Source organism: Coptis chinensis, chromosome 5 (assembly GCF_015680905.1).
Source record: "Coptis chinensis isolate HL-2020 chromosome 5, ASM1568090v1, whole genome shotgun sequence".
Lineage (NCBI taxonomy): Eukaryota > Viridiplantae > Streptophyta > Magnoliopsida > Ranunculales > Ranunculaceae > Coptis > Coptis chinensis.
Window position 1 is genome coordinate 95,773,081 of NC_141460.1, and position 19,612 is coordinate 95,792,692.

The 19,612-nt window shown below is 35.3% G+C and overlaps 4 protein-coding genes across 4 annotated transcripts; 2 read left to right on the forward strand and 2 right to left on the reverse strand.

Annotated features, from left to right (window-relative positions):
- The first annotated feature begins 1,446 nt into the window (after positions 1 to 1,446).
- Positions 1,447 to 3,429, forward strand: LOC147500478 (uncharacterized). The gene is made up of 3 exons (XM_086563648.1): positions 1,447 to 1,463; positions 1,900 to 1,981; positions 2,791 to 3,429. The coding sequence occupies exons 1-3, from the start codon at positions 1,447 to 1,449 to the stop codon at positions 3,427 to 3,429; spliced, it is 738 nt and encodes a 245-aa protein (XP_086419774.1).
- Positions 3,430 to 6,506: 3,077 nt separating this feature from the next.
- LOC147500479 (histone H3.3) lies at positions 6,507 to 8,313 on the forward strand. The gene is made up of 5 exons (XM_086562097.1): positions 6,507 to 6,737; positions 7,310 to 7,381; positions 7,479 to 7,555; positions 7,672 to 7,762; positions 7,894 to 8,313. The coding sequence occupies exons 2-5, from the start codon at positions 7,310 to 7,312 to the stop codon at positions 8,062 to 8,064; spliced, it is 411 nt and encodes a 136-aa protein (XP_086418223.1). The 5' UTR covers positions 6,507 to 6,737; the 3' UTR covers positions 8,065 to 8,313.
- A 3,997-nt stretch (positions 8,314 to 12,310) lies between these two features.
- On the reverse strand, positions 12,311 to 14,746 carry LOC147500480 (uncharacterized). Its single transcript, XM_086562099.1, has 4 exons — positions 14,634 to 14,746; positions 14,285 to 14,482; positions 13,258 to 13,322; positions 12,311 to 12,637 (listed from the first exon to the last, which is right to left on the reverse strand). Exons 2-4 carry the CDS (start codon positions 14,427 to 14,429, stop codon positions 12,569 to 12,571), a joined length of 279 nt encoding a protein of 92 aa, XP_086418225.1. The 5' UTR covers positions 14,430 to 14,482; positions 14,634 to 14,746; the 3' UTR covers positions 12,311 to 12,568.
- Positions 14,747 to 16,511: 1,765 nt separating this feature from the next.
- Positions 16,512 to 19,221, reverse strand: LOC147500481 (protein DETOXIFICATION 41-like). Its single transcript, XM_086562098.1, has 8 exons — positions 18,736 to 19,221; positions 18,071 to 18,615; positions 17,877 to 17,969; positions 17,721 to 17,777; positions 17,360 to 17,598; positions 17,127 to 17,245; positions 16,955 to 17,038; positions 16,512 to 16,866 (listed from the first exon to the last, which is right to left on the reverse strand). The coding sequence occupies exons 1-8, from the start codon at positions 19,069 to 19,071 to the stop codon at positions 16,810 to 16,812; spliced, it is 1,530 nt and encodes a 509-aa protein (XP_086418224.1). The 5' UTR covers positions 19,072 to 19,221; the 3' UTR covers positions 16,512 to 16,809.
- Between the last annotated feature and the right edge of the window lie 391 nt (positions 19,222 to 19,612).

Below are 19,612 nucleotides of genomic sequence, written 5' to 3' on the forward strand. Positions count from 1 at the left end.
AGAATTGTAGAAGTTGACGGAGAAAAGTATATTAGGTTTTGGAGATTTGATAGTTTGATAATTGATAATTCAATTCCTAAACTAAACTACAATGGCCTCCTTATATAGATAAGCCATACTTGATAACCAAGAAACCTAAACTTCTATATCTAACCTACACTTCTAAAACTAATTAAACTCTAAATAGAAAATACTAAATATTCCAAATTCCTAATAAATAATAATTCTACATACTTTGAAAATAATAATCTTAGCACAAAAGAAGGAATTATGGTTAGAAAGAGGGGCTAGTAATCCTACATCACACATGCTTCTAGGTTATGCATAATGAACTCACTAAATCTAGTTTCAAATCCCGAATACGAGGTATGATTGCTGAGTTGTATCATTATTTCCTTTCCTTCAAGATGAGCAGAATACACTTGAGGCTGCTGGAAGGTGTGTTTTCCTCTGTAAAGGTCAATTTAATTCTTAGTTACAAAAAAATGAAGTCACAATCTGAATGCCTTAAAAAGAAATAAACTAGGATTAAATAAAAAACAACTAAGTTAGAACTAGTTCAAACAAACTAATCTTGTGTGAGCAAAACAAGGCTCCCTAAGCAAAAAGAACATCTAAAAGTCGCACAAGCAGACTCGACAATAAAGTGTACGTATGAAGCAAGCTATGTATACGGCAATCCATTTATAAGGCTATGCAGCTATATATGTATTACCTGATAGAAACAATTGCTCCATAGTCCTTAAATAATTGCTTGAACCATCAGTCAAGCCATCAATAAGGCAATCAGTAGCAATATCATTATGTGCATATTTCACCAACTCATCTTCCAGAGCTTTAAACTCTGGATAATGATGTAAAATATCAGCAACGGTCTCCACTTCGGTTGTTGAATGCCTAAAGATGGACTTGATATCATAGCATAAACTGGATGAAAGAGGAAAAACTTTGACAAACCCAGACAAAGGTTTTTAAGAGACACCATGAGAAGTAAGACATACTTCGCATAAAAATTTCAAGGGTGAACTAGTGTTACCCCCCTACTAGATGAGCCAATTAGGATTTCCCCCCTAAATACACACAAAAAAAAATCGGTCAACCCAATTTGACTTTTTTTTTTTGTGTATTTAGGGGGGAGACCCTAATTTCCCATCTAGTGGGGTGGGGTAATATTGGTTAACCCAAATTTCAAACAAGAATTAGAAAGATTCGCCACGTCAATGTGGAACGGACCATGCATCTTTCTAAAGAGTACTTTAATTTCATTTTTGTTTTCTTCTTTTTCACATTTTCTTTTTTGTTTTTGCAGTTTCTTTCTCAAAGTAATTATGGAATCATATCGCATTTTTGTCCATAAAATACCAGCAAATGCTTCAACTTCGACAAGATTGGTAAGATTCAAATTGGAGTTTAAATTGTCGTGTTTTGGTTTGGATATATGAAGTAATGGAGGGTGTATTGGGGTTAGATAGATTGGGTATTCAAGGGATTCAAATTGGTATTTAAGTGTAATATGGGTATTTCACTATTTTGGTTTGAATCGGTAAAAATAATGAAATATGCGATTTTTATTTTTTTATATATATATTTTTAGTGGTGAAATATGCGATTGTGTTTTACTCCAACATAAGCAAATCTTTACTACCTTAAAAATCTCGCTTCTAGTTACAGTTCAACAATAGTGAATTTATAATGAAAAAAAGTATGACTCTTGGTCACTTTTTTCGTGACTAGTTAACCCAAATTTCAAACAAGAATTAGAAAGATTCACCAAACATGCTTTTTTCTCAAAAAAAATATTTTCACGTCAATATGGAACGGACCATGCATCTTTCTGAAGAGTGCTTTAATTTCATTTTTGTTTTCTTCTTTTTCACATTTTGTTTTTTGTTTTTGCAGTTTCTTTCTCACAGTAATTATGGAATCATATCGCATTTTTGTCTATAAAATACCAGCAAATGCTTCAACTTCGACAAGATTGGTAAGATTCAAATTGGAGTTTAAATTGTCGTATTTTGGTTTGGATATATGAAGTAATGGAGGGTGTACTGGGGTTAGATAGATTGGGTATTCAAGGGATTCAAATTGGTATTTAAGTGTAATATGAGTATTTCACTATTTTGGTTTGAATCGGTAAAAATAATGAAATATGCGATTTTTATTATTTATTTATTTATTTATTTTTATATATATTTTTTAGTGGTGAAATATGCGATTGTGTTTTACTCCAACATAAACAAATCTTTACTACCTTAAAAATCTCGCTCCTAATTACAGTTCAACAATAGTGAATTTATAATGAAAAAAAGTGTGACTCTTGGTCACTTTTTTCGTGACTAGTTAACCCAAATTTCAAATAAGAATTAGAAAGATTCACCAAACATATGGAACATGCTTTTTTCTCAAAAAAAATATTTTCACGTCAATATGGAACGGACCATGCATCTTTCTGAAGAGTACTTTAATTTCATTTTTGTTTTCTTCTTTTTCACATTTTGTTTTTTGTTTTTGCAGTGTCTTTCTCACAGTATTTATGGAATCATATCGCATTTTTGTCCATAAAATACTTTGGTTTATACTGGATTACTGAGGCCTAAAAGTGGAAGCCGAAAAAAACCAAAAAAACATACGGTTGGAATTTGAAACGCGTTTTTTTTTTTTTTGTGTTTTTTTTATAAGTTATTGCCTTGATAAAAACCTTTAACTAAAGTTTTTGTTTCGTCCATGTTACTTTTTATGAAGTTTAATTTTTCTATGTGGATAGTTGAATTTTGTTACGTTATTGTATAGGCACTTGAAGATGATGAACATGGCACAATTATATGTGCCCCTTACTGCAACGATGGGGGTATTGTAGCTGCGTGCGATTCACGCGCATCAAAACCTTCACAATATATTGGAAAACCTTTCAGGGATAATTCTGAGAAATGTATTAAATTGACTCCATATTGTTATTTGTTAAAGTCGGGAGCTCGCAATTGCACATACAAGCTTATTTCAAGATTGACCAAGTATTGTGATCAAACTTCAAAAACAACAAAAGTGCATCCATCTATTCAAGAAATTGTACAAGTTGTAGAAAAAGAACTTCTTGATCCTGCGTACAAAGATGAAGAAAAAAAACCAGTAAAAATTGGGTGTACAGTGATAATTTTTGGATACAACCCAGTTGAAGATAAGCATTACATCTACATTATAGAGGAAGGGAAAGCAACAATTGTTCCAAACTCTGTACGATTTGGGTCCGGAGCCGAATTCACCCGTACGTTTGTTATCAGTCCAAAGTCATCAAGAGAAAAATGTGAACAATTTGTAAAAGACTTGGTGAAGTTAGCAATTTCCGAGGACAAGCGCTGTGGTGGACCTATTAACGTCATCCACATTCTTCAAGCGGATGTGAAGAACTTTGTTATGATGAATAGTTTATAATCCAACTATAAGCTTCATAATTACAAAATCACAGTTTGGGACAATAGTCATATGCAAATGCAAGACAGTCGATCAACTTTGAATGGACTGGCAACCATTCCCGATCTGAACGTAGTAATCCACCATCGATATCCATGCAAGTAAAACCATAAAAACCCATGGATTTTTATCGGTTTCAGTTCTAATTCGGGTCTTTATTATTTATTATAATTATTAAATAATTTCAATCATTTAAATACTAAAACTTGCATTGTTTTTATTTTTATTTTTTTATTTTCCTACATGATAATATTTTATATATAATTAGTGATGTATCAACAATCATATTTACATAAATTTATGAATATGTATCAATTATACACGTTAAAACATTTACTATTCATGTGATAATTTAAACCTTTGATATAGAAATTAAAATAATCAAATATCTAACTTTATAATTTTTATTTTTTTTACGTACATATGCATATATTTGTTTCCTTGTATTAACTCGATCATGTACACGTACAATCACATATATTTGTTACATTGATATATTTTACGTGCATACACATATATTTGTACACGTGTATTAACTCGCATTTTAAATCGAACATGCGAGTACATGCATCTTACAATTACATCTCATCAATAATTTTTAACATGAACACTATATATTGGTTTATAATAAGTGTGTGTACCACAATATATAAAGCATGTGTATCCTATTTAAATATACACGTGCATAAGTTAATAAATATAAAATATATTAGTTAACTCATAATATACACGTTGACATTATTATTAACAATCTATGATACAATTGTTTAACGTATAATTATAAAATATGCATTTAACAACACACATTCACTAACGTATAATGAGCCATTGATGATCACAGAGTATTGTTGTTTTCAGATTTGTTTGATGCACATATAGAACTATGTTGTTGTGTCTTGTTATACTCATCTAACTAAATCAGGTTCTATATTAGTATATTTCGTTGCTGAAATTCTGAGAGAACCATGCACATCCATAGGGAAATTTACATTCAAAAAGCTTTTGCTGAGTATAGAGTTTCAGCAAAACACCGGGATTTTGATCTAATAACTATAATTGACGCGTGGGTCACCAACAATTAGCATGAATGTGTTTCTTCTTTCCTCTGCCTCACATATGTAAAAGGAAACTAAATCAACGTTGAGGATAGAAAAAAAGTTCCCGCGCTTTTAGGGATATGTAAGAACTTTAGAAAAGCTTTCCATGCTTGGAACAAAATATTAAGTTAATAAAAGAAAATACATCTGGTATATTACTGAAATAGAATGGCAGGGTAATTCAGTTTACAATATTATGTCGACAATGGCACTAATGATTTCCCTAGGAAAGGACATCACGTTTACGCTATTGTGTTACTTGGTTGTATGTAATGACAGTCTTTGACAATCACTGCTCAGCAGAATTATCATAATTTGGCCAAGGTCCCTGATCCATTTATACAACTTTACAAGTATGTTTATGATCATTAGAATAGTTTTCTAACGTGATCTAGACTTTGTTTCTGTTACGTAGTTCAGAACTTTTTGGCCAATTTGTCCCCAAAGTTTTGTTTTCCCTGTGTAGTTCCTGCTCAAAACGGTCTATAAAAGTTCACCTCTCTGAAAGAATTGTTTGCCACTCTTATAATGCAGGTAGACAGATGGAACGAGCAAAGGAGAATGGAACGTTTCCAGGACCTTTGTAAACATATTATTGAGGAGCTGTGCAATTGACGCGATACTTCTCAGGAGGCGTTTCTGAAATGGAGAATTCATGAACGCCAGGAAGAGTCCTATTTAAACAACTTAGTTAATAAAACATCTTGCTTACTTGTTGTTGCCACACCAGATCTATATAGAGGATCAGACAAACTAGCGCTGATGCCAATCACCGCTTGGTTTATGCATTCATTTTGTCATTTTTTTAATTTTGGTTTGTTATTAAGCAGTGAAGGGAATTGAAATGAGCTATTACATTTTAGTACTGCAAATACAGGGGTACCTTTTGAGTTTTTTCTACCCACATTTCAAATAAAGATGAGCTGAATCTTAAGGTCATTGCTTTTTAGTTTTGCTGTCTCAATTTTGATAAGAAGTCTGTGGTTTGCGCAAATGACCTGCTAATATCTTGGATCTCATATCCTTTGACAATTTATGCTCATTTAAAATGTGCCAATAAGTACCCTTTACCATGATATATATTAGAAAGTTATTGTCAGTGTCCTTGTTAAGTTACTACTGTGATATTTGACCAGTACTAATTTAGGCCCACTCAAATTGGTACGTGGCCGTTTCCTTGGACTTTGGGGATAATAAAAAACAATCTAGAAATTGGACTTTAGACACTTTTTTTAGTGTGTTTTTTGTCTAGAGAAAGACCAATATTATCTTTTGACGACAACACGTCACTTTTTTGGGTGTATTAACTGTTTTAAAACTTTTTATTTCTCTTTTTACCCTTTTATTCAGAATCGCCAATTTCTTTAAATAAAATAATACAAAAATGTTGCCGTTTGCAAGGGTGCGTGTGTATTGCTTCAAGATGTCTGCAATCAAATAATACAATTGTCTTAAAAAAAACCATTTGTCTTTTTTATAATTTCACAATTTGAATTACATCAAACTTAAACATCTTATTCAAAATTATCGAGATGTATTTTAAATTGTTAAAGTTTCAGATTGAAATTAACAGAATCAACATACATTTTTTCCGTTTTGAAGTTGATGTTTTCCACATTGTTTTGGTCTCTCCAGAAATTCATCTCACTTTTAATTAGAATTTTGTAGATTGATGAATTTTAGTTATTTTGATTAACCCACTACTCTTTTGGTAACTAATTTAATTTGTAGTTTTTTTTTGTTAGTAGTTGGGACTAATAAAAGAGGTCAAAATTGTAAAAGTCAGTCTGAAATTTGAAACAGATATTATTAAATTTCAATTTTTATGAAGGAAAAATAAAAAAAAAGTTTGCTATTTCCTCTAAACTTAAAAAATTTGCGTTTGTGTACCTATACCTAATTTCCAATTTATCTTGTTGCCTTGACGACACCTCAACCGTCGTACAACAACACACTATTAATAAAACTGCAATCTCACCCGTCCAATCCAACCAAATAAAATGAATCACAACCGTCAGATCACAAAATGAAGGTCTTAAGAGAGAGAACGCTATAAATAGGAACTCATCACCTGGCTTTAATTCATTTTCTTTCCACAAAACTTGAAAAACAGAAAAGCTCTCGTTTTCTCTTCTTCTCCTTCTTCGTTTTTGTTCTGAAATCAACAGAGAGGTAAACTTTTTTTTTAATCTTCCTCTAAATTTCCATGAGTATTATTTCACCCATGTTTAATAATATTGTTAAAGTGTTCTTTTATGAGAATCTAGGGTTTGCTGTTATTTCATCATTAAACATATTCATGTATAATTTCATCTCTTGTTAATATTTTAGTGATTTCATGTATAATTTCTTGTGGGTGTTGTTAGTTTTTGTAACGTTGTAGTTTATTTCAACTTTATCATTTGATTTGTTGTTGAACAAACGAGATGGGTGTATTGTCTCGTTTGAGGTTTATCAGTGTTTTATATGTATAGGTAGACCTTGTGGCCTTGCGTAATTACATCGGTAACTACTGTGTATGAATCATTTGTGTTTTATATTGACCCGGAGTAGTTGTTACCTTTCCTGATTTAATAAATATTTATAAGCATAATGTGTGTATCTCATTATGTCATAATGTTCATGGATTTCTGCGTTTATTGTTTGTGTACTGTAATATTCAGTGATTAGTGTTTTCTGTCAAAAGTTATTTAATGTTGAGATTGTGCGGAGTGTTAATTTTGATGAGCCGTTTGCTATTTTAGATGGCTCGTACCAAGCAGACTGCTCGTAAGTCAACTGGAGGAAAGGCTCCAAGGAAACAACTTGCCACAAAGGTTTGTTTCTTCTACCAGTTTAGGAAATTGAATCAGAATTGCTTGGTATGATAAAGTTGGTTAGTGATGTGGTTGTTATCTATGTTTTGTATACTAGGCTGCTAGGAAGTCTGCTCCAACCACTGGAGGAGTGAAGAAGCCCCACAGATACCGTCCTGGAACTGTTGCCCTTCGGTAGGTTGTTGGAGTCTACTGGAGCTCCGTGTTTTTTAGTTTTTTGTTCTGCATTCAGTGGATTTGCTATTTTGTGTGTGATGATGAGTTTTCATTGTTTATCTTGTCTTATTCAGTGAAATTCGCAAATATCAGAAGAGCACTGAGCTGCTGATCAGGAAGCTGCCATTCCAAAGGCTTGTCCGAGAAATTGCCCAGGACTTCAAGGTGAATGACATTCACTTGCTAGAAAGGAAGCTTTAATTATATGCTGGATTTTTGTTATCACATTCATTGTACTTGATTTCTGTGTACTTTTGATGTGTAATGGTTCTTTGTGGTTTGTGTGTGGTGTGTAGACGGACTTGCGTTTCCAGAGCCATGCTGTTTTGGCTCTTCAGGAGGCAGCAGAGGCTTACTTGGTTGGACTCTTTGAAGACACAAATCTTTGTGCCATTCATGCCAAGCGTGTCACAATCATGCCTAAGGACATCCAGCTTGCTAGGAGAATTCGTGGTGAGAGGGCTTGATTTGGTGCAGTGACAGGCGATAATGGTCTTGGACGATTAGTTGAAACTCATGAACTTGTTCTGGTTCTCTATTATTGTAGTTTTCCTTAAGACAGTGATCTTTGTACTTGTGAATTGTGGTGTTAAGCACATTTTTAAGTATTTCTAACTTTTAGTTGGTAGGTCTGGTAATCCAGCCTGACTTTGTTGTGGGTTGCTATTTGCCTGTTTGCATAATTTGGATATATGACAAACTATTTCTGTGTTATCTGTCTTGGTGTGGTTATCATATGCATCAGTGATTTATATTTTGATTTGAAAGCAGAGCTCAACCATATAGTTATGAACATGGCTCGGATGATGTGCAATATCAATTGTAACGTGGATAGGATTTCTGTCTAGCTGACATTGTCATCTCTCTGAGATATTTGGGTCGGTAAAAATTCAGTATCTTGAATTCGTTACATTAGTGATCACGCATAAATATTCACATGTTGACTTCTGTTTGTATATAAAAGGTGACAAATTGCCTTTTCAAAGGGGTAAGTGTTTTTAGATAAACCCCGCAAAAGTTTTTGGTACAAATTTTGAACCCTTCAAATTTTGACACTTAACCCCATTGGTACTGATGTTTCTCTGACATTCATATTTTTGTCATTGACAACTCTACCTTTTGGAGGGGTTTTATCCAAAAAACCATTTCTTATTAGATTGTGTTGCGTTGTGCGTTGTGTTATTACCTTTTGGAGGGGTCTTATCAGTTAAACATACATCTCACCAATAGGAACCTTTATGCGTTGTGTTGCGTCAAAGTGACTGTAAACCGTTGACGATCGACAAGTGATAATTGATGATAGAAAATAAGAATCCAACCAAAGCAGTGTATTTACATGGCAGAGAATCTTTCCAAATCCAGAATCCGGTTATGACTTTGACAACTATCCGAGAACACTCTATTTCTTGACTCAAGTCTTCACGCGCTAAGACACCGAATTAGGAAAGTACTCGTGCACTTTTGTTTTAGAAACTACCAAAGCCTATATAATAAATTTTGGGCTGAACGATCACATCACATTATTCATTCTTTCCCTGCTGCTCTGCTCACAACCAGTTTTCTTCTTCATATAAAGACAAAGAAAAACGTGAGTTACTACATACATACACAATATTCAGCAATGAGTACTCAGACACTAGCTATTCGTCGTATGACGGGGAGAGAGTATCGTCGGAGTTTGCAACAATTCACACCCAATGTTTCTGAAGTACCGGTGTATGAACAACAATTGATAGTAAGAAAAATACTTCAAGGTTTTACAAAGGTGCACATACTTAGTGGGGAAGCTTGTCCAATTTGTTTGGATAGGCTTGAAGACGGTAAGGAAGCAAGCAAGACAGGGTGCCATCACGCTTTCCATAGCAGCTGTATCGAAAGATGGGTGAAAGGACAAACTTTGAAGAATCGAAAAACTACTTGTCCTCTTTGTAGAAAGTTATTATGACACGCTTTAGCTAGAGCCTAGAGCCTGGAGAAATGTTAAGGGAGTAACACTAACGAGCTCTAAATGACTGTAAACTGTTGTAAGGGTTAACGGCTGATCAGATCCCTCCAAGTTGACGGAAACATACTCGGGATGTGGCCACAGACTAGTTCCAACGAGAACGAAAGGAACAGACCTCAACGAAGTGTAGACTCTGATGCTTGTATTTTTTTTTTTTTTTTTTTTTGATGTAAATGTAAACCTTTTATTAAACCAAACGAAATTTACATATGCCCAGTACATCATAAAAGACTTGCATATTTACAACCATTGGCGCCTGATGCCACCATACAGACGAGTATGGCGGAAGGAAAGCCAAGTCTCCAACAGGCCCAGTTGAGAATTGTACATTTGATTGCCCCAACAGACGAAAATTCTTTACTTGAGCCGCCGCATGTGAGGCTAGCGCGTCTGCAGCACCATTTGCTTCGTGATAAACCCAACTGAAATGCACTTCTTGAAATTTAGTCAGCACTATCTTAATCTGAGTAACAGTTCTAGCTAATAACCAATGACAGTTTAAGTTTTCATCCGTTAAAACCTTAAACAGCAATTGAGAATCTGTTTCTACCTCAACCTTCATATATCCAGCTTCTGCCACAATTTGAAGTCCATATAATAGAGCTACAAATTCCGCTTCATTGTTGGTTGCGAAGAAAATTGGAATCGATGCTCCCATTATAAAATTACCTGCTGAATCCCTGAGAATACATCCTCCACCTGCATATCCTGGGTTCCCAATAGAAGCCCCATCTGTATTCAGTTGCTATAAGAAAGGGGTTTTTGACCCTGAGTCTACACAATGTTATAAGAAATGGTTTTTTAGATAAAACCCCCCCAAAGGGTAGAGTTGTGTTTTTTTAAGTATCCCACTTTTCATGTTGCTCTGTGCCTCTGTCTGGACTGAATCTCCAAAAGACCAAAACCATTGTTTTACAAGAAGTTATGGCCATGTCCTGAAAAAGACCAAACTTGTGGAATTCTACCTTTGTGTGTATGAAAGGCACTGCACGGTGATTGGGAATTGGTTTTGTCAGTTTACACTTGTAACCTTTCAATGTTGACTATAAATTTGAAGCAACCAATTGGAATTTAGAAACCAACAAAGTGGCTCTACTACCGAGCCAGAGAGTCTTGACCATCTAAGTTGAATAGTGCTTGCAAAACATTTCGCATTAGGTCTAAATATCGTTTTGGGATTGAGTTGTTGATTGAAGTATTGAGCTATTTATGTTGCCAACTTGCCACTAGAATGAAAAGCATAATTAAATGATGAAGCCTGTGTTATGTAGCTCAAGGATGTTAAGCAAAAACAAGTGAAAACTGAACAGTCGAATTCATCTGGGAACGAAGTAAAGTAGATGTATGACATAAAAGAGTTAAGAATACAAATTTAAAGATACTTTATAATGACTTCATAACGACTTTGAAGATGCACTGAGCAGGATAGGTTTTACACGGGGATCTATTATTCTCTAGGCTGGATGATGACTACTCATAAAGAGTAGTTATATCGTTGGCATTTGGGATAACAAGCTTCGGATTTAGACCTTGCATTTCCCATATTAGGACCTGTAACTTTATACGCCTCCAACTCTTCAAGAATAGCTTTAAAGGTAGCTTAGGCAACTCAAGTGATGAGTAGACTGCGCTTCTGAGGAGGTACCACAATTCCATTTTTGGAAATTGAGTTATTTACCTTCGTTTGGTCCTGTTTACTCTTCACTATTGCTTTTATAAGCAGTTCCCAAGTGCGCACTCTTCTTGTGTGTCACCAACTTCATGAGGCTAAGCCGCTCTTCTTGTATAATGTATATTTCACATATAAGAAATGATAAAGTTTTGTTCGCCTTCATTTTAGTGATGTTTGTTACAGTATGGCAACAGAAAGTCTTAATCGGACATTCTTGTGTTTCACCAACTAACCAACTACAATATGCTAAGCCGCTTTTCTTGTATAATGTATGTTCCACATACAAGAGATGACAAAGGTATGTTCGCCTTCTTTAGTGATGTTCGTTAGAGTGTTTCCAAAATGCAGAAACAGAACGTAGGGGCAGTAAGAAGTCCTGATTGCCAGATGAATAATCCACGCAATAAGGCTTGTATGGAGTTTTCAAATCAATGAAGTTGTTGATCTGGTAACATCTGCTCTTTGGACAGATGGACTTCTCCCTTCCTACCACAAAACTCAGTCTATTCGAGGAGTTGAGGAAACGATATGTCCATCTAGATCTTAGGAGAAGATGGTCGGGACTCGTTTCAATATGATCTACAGCTCTGCATTATGATGCATATCTTGAATAGCTACTAGATAACAGTGGTTCATATTTGGGTAGACAATACCACAATGCACCTTAGTCATTTTATCATTTGGTTCCGGTGGTTTATGTACTTTTTTTTCGCAAAGGCAGACCTCAAATTAGGCGAATAACATACTTGCGCAGAACTTCGACTTATATATACAGTATTCTGAACAATTGCATCAGAAACAGCCGCAGAGAATAACTGTGTATTCACTGCAATGCTGCATTCAATCCTGAAGTGCTTTTTTTTGTATGCATTTGTGCCTTACTCCAAATTCCTTAATCCCTACTATCCATTATTGTCTTATTGAGCTCAGATGTGCAAGTTGGTGAGTTCAAGCATGAATTTTGAACTTCTGAAATCAATTCAGACATCTTTGGTATTAAGAATGGAGATGGTGCATGTACTGTAACCTCAAATCCTTGAGAAAAAACACTTGGTATTTCAATATTGTTAAATGCTGAAGCCGAATATTGGCATATCCTCTCATTAGCTCTCTGCTGTCGGCTTGTGAGTTTGTCAAAGACTGAAGACAACATATTCTTTTTCAATACGATGAAAAACGCAGATGAAATAAAAACAAGGGTAACCAAGGCTATGAGCAATAAACTAAAAGACATTCAGTAAACAGTTGCTGAACAACAAAAGCAGTCAATGAGGTACTAGATGACTTCTTCATCTTAGTTAGCCTCTTCGGTAGTCTCTGTAGTTTTCATTTCCTTAGGGCATTGCGAAACATACGGCTTCAGCTGCATATACAATCAATACATATATAAATAGAAGGAGATAGCAAAAAGAACACACTTAAAGTTTTAATCAAACAGCGAGTGTTATCTAGTCATTCAAACAACTAAAAGTTTTTGGTGATGGAGAGCACATTGATTCAGGGTATACCACCATAAGCTTTGTATTTGCTCTATTTTCGATTTAAGTACTATGTGCAGGATATATTTGTTGTTCAAACCTTGATTAGTTGATGAATTCCAACACAAAGTAACCACAAAAGACGTGCAATTGGATGGAACATGAAACAAAATTTTCTGGTTTGGGTTTCAGGCAGTTGATTCATATTTGAAGCTCAAAAATAAATAAAGCTTCCTTAGCAGACTAAACTTCTTTATGCTAACTGAAGAAGTGGAAACTGGAAATGGATATTGCCTTTCCATCAATCAGGACTTATACAGGGTTAAAAATAAATCAAAACAGAAATTTCCCAGCATTTCATTTTATGGTTAAAAGAAGAAATATTACAAAAGGTAATTAGATCTAGTTACTATTGACTAACTTCCTTCAGCGGTGGATATCCTTGACATTAGTACAAGTAACACACTGAAGCAGCACAAATCTATGTTAATAGAGGAATGAGTACCTTGAAGTCAGTCAAATCAGGAACAACATAGTTTGGCAGTTTTTCCTGCACCAAAACATACCCACCTGCACCAAAATGCAAAAGTGTATCATCAACAACCAGTTTATGCCACATATGAGACTTGAGTTAAACAATGAAGATACTCCCAAATGTTCTGGTCAAATAAGGAGGAAGGCACAGATCCTGTTATTTGTCTACTAACCAGAGTCATTTTAAAGGTTGAGAAACTTATGTTTCCGAGACATTAAAAGATGATAATCTACTTAGCAATCAACTTTATCAATACAATTACCAACTCAAGAAAGGCTGTGAATCATTTTCTAAAATCAGTCCCATCAGAAGTGAAAACAAACTTAAAATAGCAGGTGTAAGATATGAATTTTCCCTAAAGCATAACATCATCTGCATATGCAAACACACAACCCCTCTCACTCCCCTAGTTAGCAGTTCGGCATGGTCTAGTAAAAATGATAGTAATTCAAAAATCTCAAGAATATTCAGCAATTACAAACGAAATAGTTCTGTACGCTCAAAGGAACATGTCATAGTAAGCGTTAACACGTGACTAGTGCATATGAGATAAGCAATATAAAAATAAAAAGGGAAAGATTTTTATAGACATATTTACCAGTGAAACTATGAGTACTTTGCTATAGCGAGGAAGTAATACGTGATATATACAATCCAGGAATGATTTGCAAAGTCCGTGTATTAAGTGTCAATGATACAGTAAGTCAGTAATAGAAAATTGCCAAATAGGACCCCTCAAATGTCTAGCAGCTAGGGCCAATGAAATGATGCATATTTCATTCATATCTTACAAATTTTTCCATTCAAGCTACCAAGTTGTGGTTCCAATCTTCACTGTGGATTAACAGATTGTAAATGCACAATAGGAACCCTTTACGAGTATTCTAAATTGCAACTGACTTTAAAGTATCAAGACTATGGTACTATCAAATATTTCAGTTCACCCTACGCATAAAGTGATAAAGATTGTTTTTGGCAATAGATGTACAGAATGTACCTTTGCGCGTATGGAAACCGGTGGGTATGCAATTCTTTCCCTTGTAGTAATCTCTGGGAGCTCTTTTAGATGACAGAATACTTAACGACGATGTTCTCTTCCTTCTCATCGCCCTTCCTATCCCTTGAATTATTCCTAGCGGCATTCTATAAACTATTTACCGAAACTTATACTAAATCTTCACAGAATGTTAAACCTCTGAATAGCAAAAAAAAGATACCCAATCAATAAAATTCAATTTTCTAACAAAGGCTATCTTTTGTTTGCAGAAATTTTGACAAAGTTTCGAACTTTACTAAATGCAAAAAGCTAAGTGAAAATGAAGAAACAAAAAATGAGAAAAATTTACCTGGCACTGGAGAATAAGAGCTCTGAAGAGAAGAGAGTGAAGTCTGGGTTTTAGGTGAAATGAGGACTGGAATTTATATGGAAATACTTATTTGGGCTGTATTATTTATATGTGAGCCTTGGCCATATAGGCCCAATCAATACAAGCCTTTGCTCAACAGATATCAACAACGTACCATGAAACAACGCTATTCTAGCTCAAAACATCCATGTTCCTGATCAAATTTACATAAATTTTTAAGGATGATAACGATGATGATGATGAATGTATGAAATCAGATTCATTACGTGCAATCTCTAGTCTATTATAATACACAAACAGCCATCTTTAGTCTACTAAAACAGCCCAAAAGACGCTTCCACGTACATCAATTTGAGACTTCCATTTCATATCGTGTTATCAGTTTCCAAGCACCACGCAATGTAATTGGTTCAGCGCCATGATTCTGACTAGAAGATATATATAATAACAGAAACATGATATTTCAAAGATAAATTGCTCTGTATGAATGAAGTCCTAGAGAAGAATGATGCAAATATATCATATCTTTGAAGCAAATCACCAGAAATGGGCATTAAAGCAAGGGTTCGAATAAGCATCAACGGCAAACAAGTCTCGACTGTTAGGAGATATTGTATGAATTCTCTACAGTGACGTAATATCCTGGAAGGAAGTCCAAACAAGGCACAGAAGGACATTCTCTAAACCAGACATACACTAAAACCATGTTGGTTCCTGTTGGGAACTAAAAGTCGCAAGCCAACAATTCGTGGTCCCCATCCACAACAAAAAGCCATCCCCAACAACCACAGGTGGATAACTCCACGTTTCATTCCCATGTCTGAGTAACAACGTGAAAACAACAGACGCCAGCACTACTATAGGACGCAAACATCTTCTTCACTTTTCCGTAAAGGAAGTGTACAAGGCAACGCAGACCATTCATTGGTGTTGGGGTCAAAAACCAATTGGACTTGCCCTTATTCAAAGGCATTTGGAACAACTCTACAATCTACATGATTACATCATTTTCTCTTGTCCAAAATCAGGACACATGCATGAATCAAGAGTGTTACGGTTGAACAAGAGGAGAAAGGAAGCCAACAATCCAACATTGAGATGTAGGAAAGCACTTTTGCAGTAGAATTGTGCAGCGTGGTGTCGTAGAGTAATCTAGCTAAAACCAGCGAAACAGGGCAAAGTGAGCAACTATTTAGTGAGAATGCTGTTCGATCTGGTAGAGATATGAGCACTGAAGCCTCCACCTTGGCTGCGACTTGGGGACCAGATTGCATGTGTTGGTAAATTAGATCAGTCAAGATGTTCATGGATCACGGTTTCCAAAATGAGGTGAAATTGCATTTCTAGTACCCCAGAAGGCAGAGAGTATAGTTCATTCTAATGATTCTATTCACTATGGTAAACTATCTGCATTTTTGAGTGAGTGGTTGCGAGTTGTTGTTCGTGTTAATTTCCTCGTGTATTGATGTACCAGAAGTTTCCATGTCGAGTTGGATTCTGTGTTGTTTATCTTTTAACATGCATTTCTTTGTACTATTTGCTTGCTAAATCAAAGTGCTGCTTGAATACTAATTACTATAAACTATAAAATGTTTGCCTCATCGGTTTTGTATTATTCCCCCTTAAGTTTTAAAGGAAGAATTTACAAAATCACAATTTAAAGAGGTTAAGAAGAGTTGCCAAGCTCTTAGCCTCTGAGGTCTTATATATACAGCGCTTGAACACAGATTCATGCTTGGGCAGCTGCCGAAATGCCCAAGTTGTTGAACTCCTTTTGTTGCACACAGTCAAATTAATGAACTCAACAATTGACTTTCCCTCAAAAGAAAGAAAGAAAGGAAAAGGGAAACCCTCCTATATAAAATTCTCTCAATTGATATATTCTTTGCTGAAAAATTGAATACATGTATGTGAGTTCAGTATTTTCTACTGAAACAGACAATTCTCTTCACTCACTTGTCGGTAAGTACCGATGACAATTTTCTAAATAAAATGCTTTGCTAAAAATTATTAAAGAACGAGAAACACAAAATTTTCTCTTACTAAGAGATATGACTTGACAATCTCCAAGCTTAAAATCCATGTTTTCCAATTTATCCTACAATATTGATCTGAATAACGTCTATCATGATCATATTAGTCATGACTTGACTCATCATGGCAGAGTTTGTTCTTCATCATATGTCTTTAACAGATCAAAAGCATTGTTGACCTACATAAGCATATAACCAAGTGATTAGTAAAAATAAAGAAGCTTAATTAGAGAATGAGATGAGCATAATGGATGTTCAGTAGCTTACCATTTTATTCCAATTTGTCACAATTAATATAACCAGAGTTAGAGTCTGTACTAAGAATCCAAGTATCACTCCCCACCAAATTCCCTGCACAAAGAGATACATAAGAATCATACTAAAAAAATATGGAATGAAGGTGTACTGCATGCAATGAGTCGAGTCTTTAGATAGTTACCGCTACACCCAAGCTTGTCATGAAGGCAAGACAATATCCAACAGTGAGACCGATAATATAGTAGTTACATCCATAAAACAATATTACCAGGCCAGGGCGTCCAATCCCGATTCCCACACCTTTAAAAATAACAGAGAAAGATGGAATAATTAGTGACGGTAGGAAATATATGAAGACCTGTATGGAAGATGTGTACAGTGTACATATTACTCAAGTCGAAACACACTAGTTACCTGAGAGAATGGGCTCTACTCCATTCAGAAAAATTGAGATAGCCAATAATGGAGTGAAATCTGAAACTGCCTTAAGAATCTCCTCGTTATTGATAAAAGCTCTGCCTAATGCAGGGCCAAATGCCAAAACAATCGCACTGAAAATAATACTGATGAGGATGCTAGTTGCATTTACAACGATAGCTGAGAACCTCGCAACCCTTGGGTGAGCGCTTCCTATCTCAGTTCCCACTCTAATGCTGCAAGCGGAAAAGTAAAGAGATGAATATATGTATAGAAACAGGAAGAACAACCACACAGATTAACAAAATAATGGTATGTACGATCTGTTCAAAGACAAGTTGAATAGTTTGTGACTTACATGGCTGCTGTACTCAGGCCCAACATGAACGTGAGGTCCAAATTCAAGTAGTTTATGCTGCGTACGGAAGAATACATAAATTAGCATAAAAACCAGCTGAATTTAGCATAGAGATAAAATTAGCAAAAACGCCATAGAGTAGAGATAATCAAATACCATATAGCAAAAGAAGCAACGTTAACTGAGACATCAGGGTCATAGAAATAAGCTGCTGAAAGCACAAGTCCCACACTGTACCATGACTCAAAACTGTATTTCACAAATAACCAAATACATCAGTTGAGGAAAAATGATGGACACCGATATATACTGATTAGAGGGTGAAAATTTCAAAATTAAGATATATATACCTCAACATAAAAATAGATGCAAGTGATAGCTTGGTATGAGCCCAAAGCCCTTTGAAAGCATTGGTAGAAAAGCCTGTCCAAGTTTTCTCACAAGAAGGACTTAAAAGTATATAGAGCCCAGTTATGATAACTAGAAGCCACCAAGAGAAGCTTAGTGTTAGAGCTGCTCCCATAAGCCCATAATTGAAGACAACCACAACCAACCAAGTGAGAATCGAATGCAAGACAAAAATCCCAACAGCTGCATAAGCCAAGGGGTAGACAATGTATTGCGCTTGAAGGAACTTCTGCATTGGGAAAATTAGGGCATAGGCAAAGAGTTGTGGGAGTAATCCGCGTCCGAATATCTGACTTGGATCAGATATGGCTGACCATACGCCCAATGATTCCAAGACCGTGCCTGTGTACCAATAGAGGGAGGAGAGTACGACTGCTGCTCCCAACTGCACAATGATAGCTTTTTGGCAAATGGTAGCAAGAGTGTCGTACTTCTTTGTTCCAAAGGCTTCACCACTAAGAGTTTGTACAGAGATAGCCATGCCAGACTGGTGGAAATCAATAAAAACAGAGAAAACAAATTAAGGGAAAAATAATGATAAAGACATTAACAGTATATAACTAAGGTTCACATTTTATAACATGTGTTCTTAGAATAATTTAAATACCATAACGATAAGTCCGAGGTTTTGAATTTCAAGAATGGCCATGGATGCACCAGCAAACTGCATAGTTCCAAGATGATGCCCAACAAACATCTGGGTGACTATGCTAAGCATTGAGTTGAAAATGGCAACTACAATATAAATTCCACAAACACTCCATAGTTGTCTCAACTCCCAACCAACAAGTAAAGCCCACCATTCACCAGGTATATTGTCCTCACCAAGAAACTCTTCAATGGAATCAGAATACAGGTCTTTGAGCCTTTTGTTTTGAGAGGCAGTCTCATCAGAATGGTGGTGCAATAACGATTCTGTGAAGTTTACGACACTCTCACCCATTGGTATGTAGTGATTGTTTTTCAGCTAATTACGAGAGAATGAAGTTCTCAAATGAACAAAACAAGAACTCAAATATATTCCAATTTCAACTAGCTAGCTAGCAAGAAAGCATGCAAAGCTAGAAAGAATATATAGGAACTTGTTATGTTTTAGTCCTATAATGTAGGATATGAGTGAGAATTACTTACGAGCTTACACCTATATATATATACACCACCTTTGAGTGCTGTTCATATGCTAGCTGAGAATTAAAATCAGCTTTTCTTTCATTAGAAATTGCCATGTGTCAAAGCTGGCTGGCTGCTGCTTTGGTACATTTGAAAATTTCAGTCTAGTCTACTATGCAGAATTAAAGAATAGCTAACATGTATAGAAGTCCATATCTACGCATTTACTATATATCTACCATCTATTTCAAGCTACCATCCTGGAAGGCTGGAACTGTGGAGTATATGACCTACGAGATCTTAAGACCTACATACAAACAGAATGAGACCTTTGGTGAAGATCAAATAATTGTCCATAGTACTATCATACATTA

Bases quoted from the DNA above. Each gene is read 5' to 3' on its own strand.
- LOC147500479 (XM_086562097.1), top strand. From the start codon at position 7,310: ATGGCTCGTACCAAGCAGACTGCTCGTAAGTCAACTGGAGGAAAGGCT. The intron at 7,382-7,478 runs GTTTGTTTCTTC...TTTGTATACTAG, and splicing joins GGAAACAACTTGCCACAAAG to GCTGCTAGGAAGTCTGCTCC. The intron at 7,556-7,671 runs GTAGGTTGTTGG...TGTCTTATTCAG, and splicing joins CCTGGAACTGTTGCCCTTCG to TGAAATTCGCAAATATCAGA.
- LOC147500480 (XM_086562099.1), bottom strand. From the start codon at position 14,429: ATGCCGCTAGGAATAATTCAAGGGATAGGAAGGGCGATGAGAAGGAAG. The intron at 13,323-14,284 runs GTACATTCTGTA...ATTTTGGTGCAG, and splicing joins CGGTTTCCATACGCGCAAAG to GTGGGTATGTTTTGGTGCAG. The intron at 12,638-13,257 runs GTACTCATTCCT...TTGTATATGCAG, and splicing joins CTGATTTGACTGACTTCAAG to CTGAAGCCGTATGTTTCGCA.
- LOC147500481 (XM_086562098.1), bottom strand. From the start codon at position 19,071: ATGGGTGAGAGTGTCGTAAACTTCACAGAATCGTTATTGCACCACCAT. The intron at 18,616-18,735 runs GTATTTAAATTA...GATTTCCACCAG, and splicing joins ACCTCGGACTTATCGTTATG to TCTGGCATGGCTATCTCTGT. The intron at 17,039-17,126 runs GTAACTATCTAA...CTCTTTGTGCAG, and splicing joins TGACAAGCTTGGGTGTAGCG to GGAATTTGGTGGGGAGTGAT.
- LOC147500478 (XM_086563648.1), top strand. The intron at 1,982-2,790 runs GTAAGATTCAAA...GTTATTGTATAG, and splicing joins CTTCAACTTCGACAAGATTG to GCACTTGAAGATGATGAACA.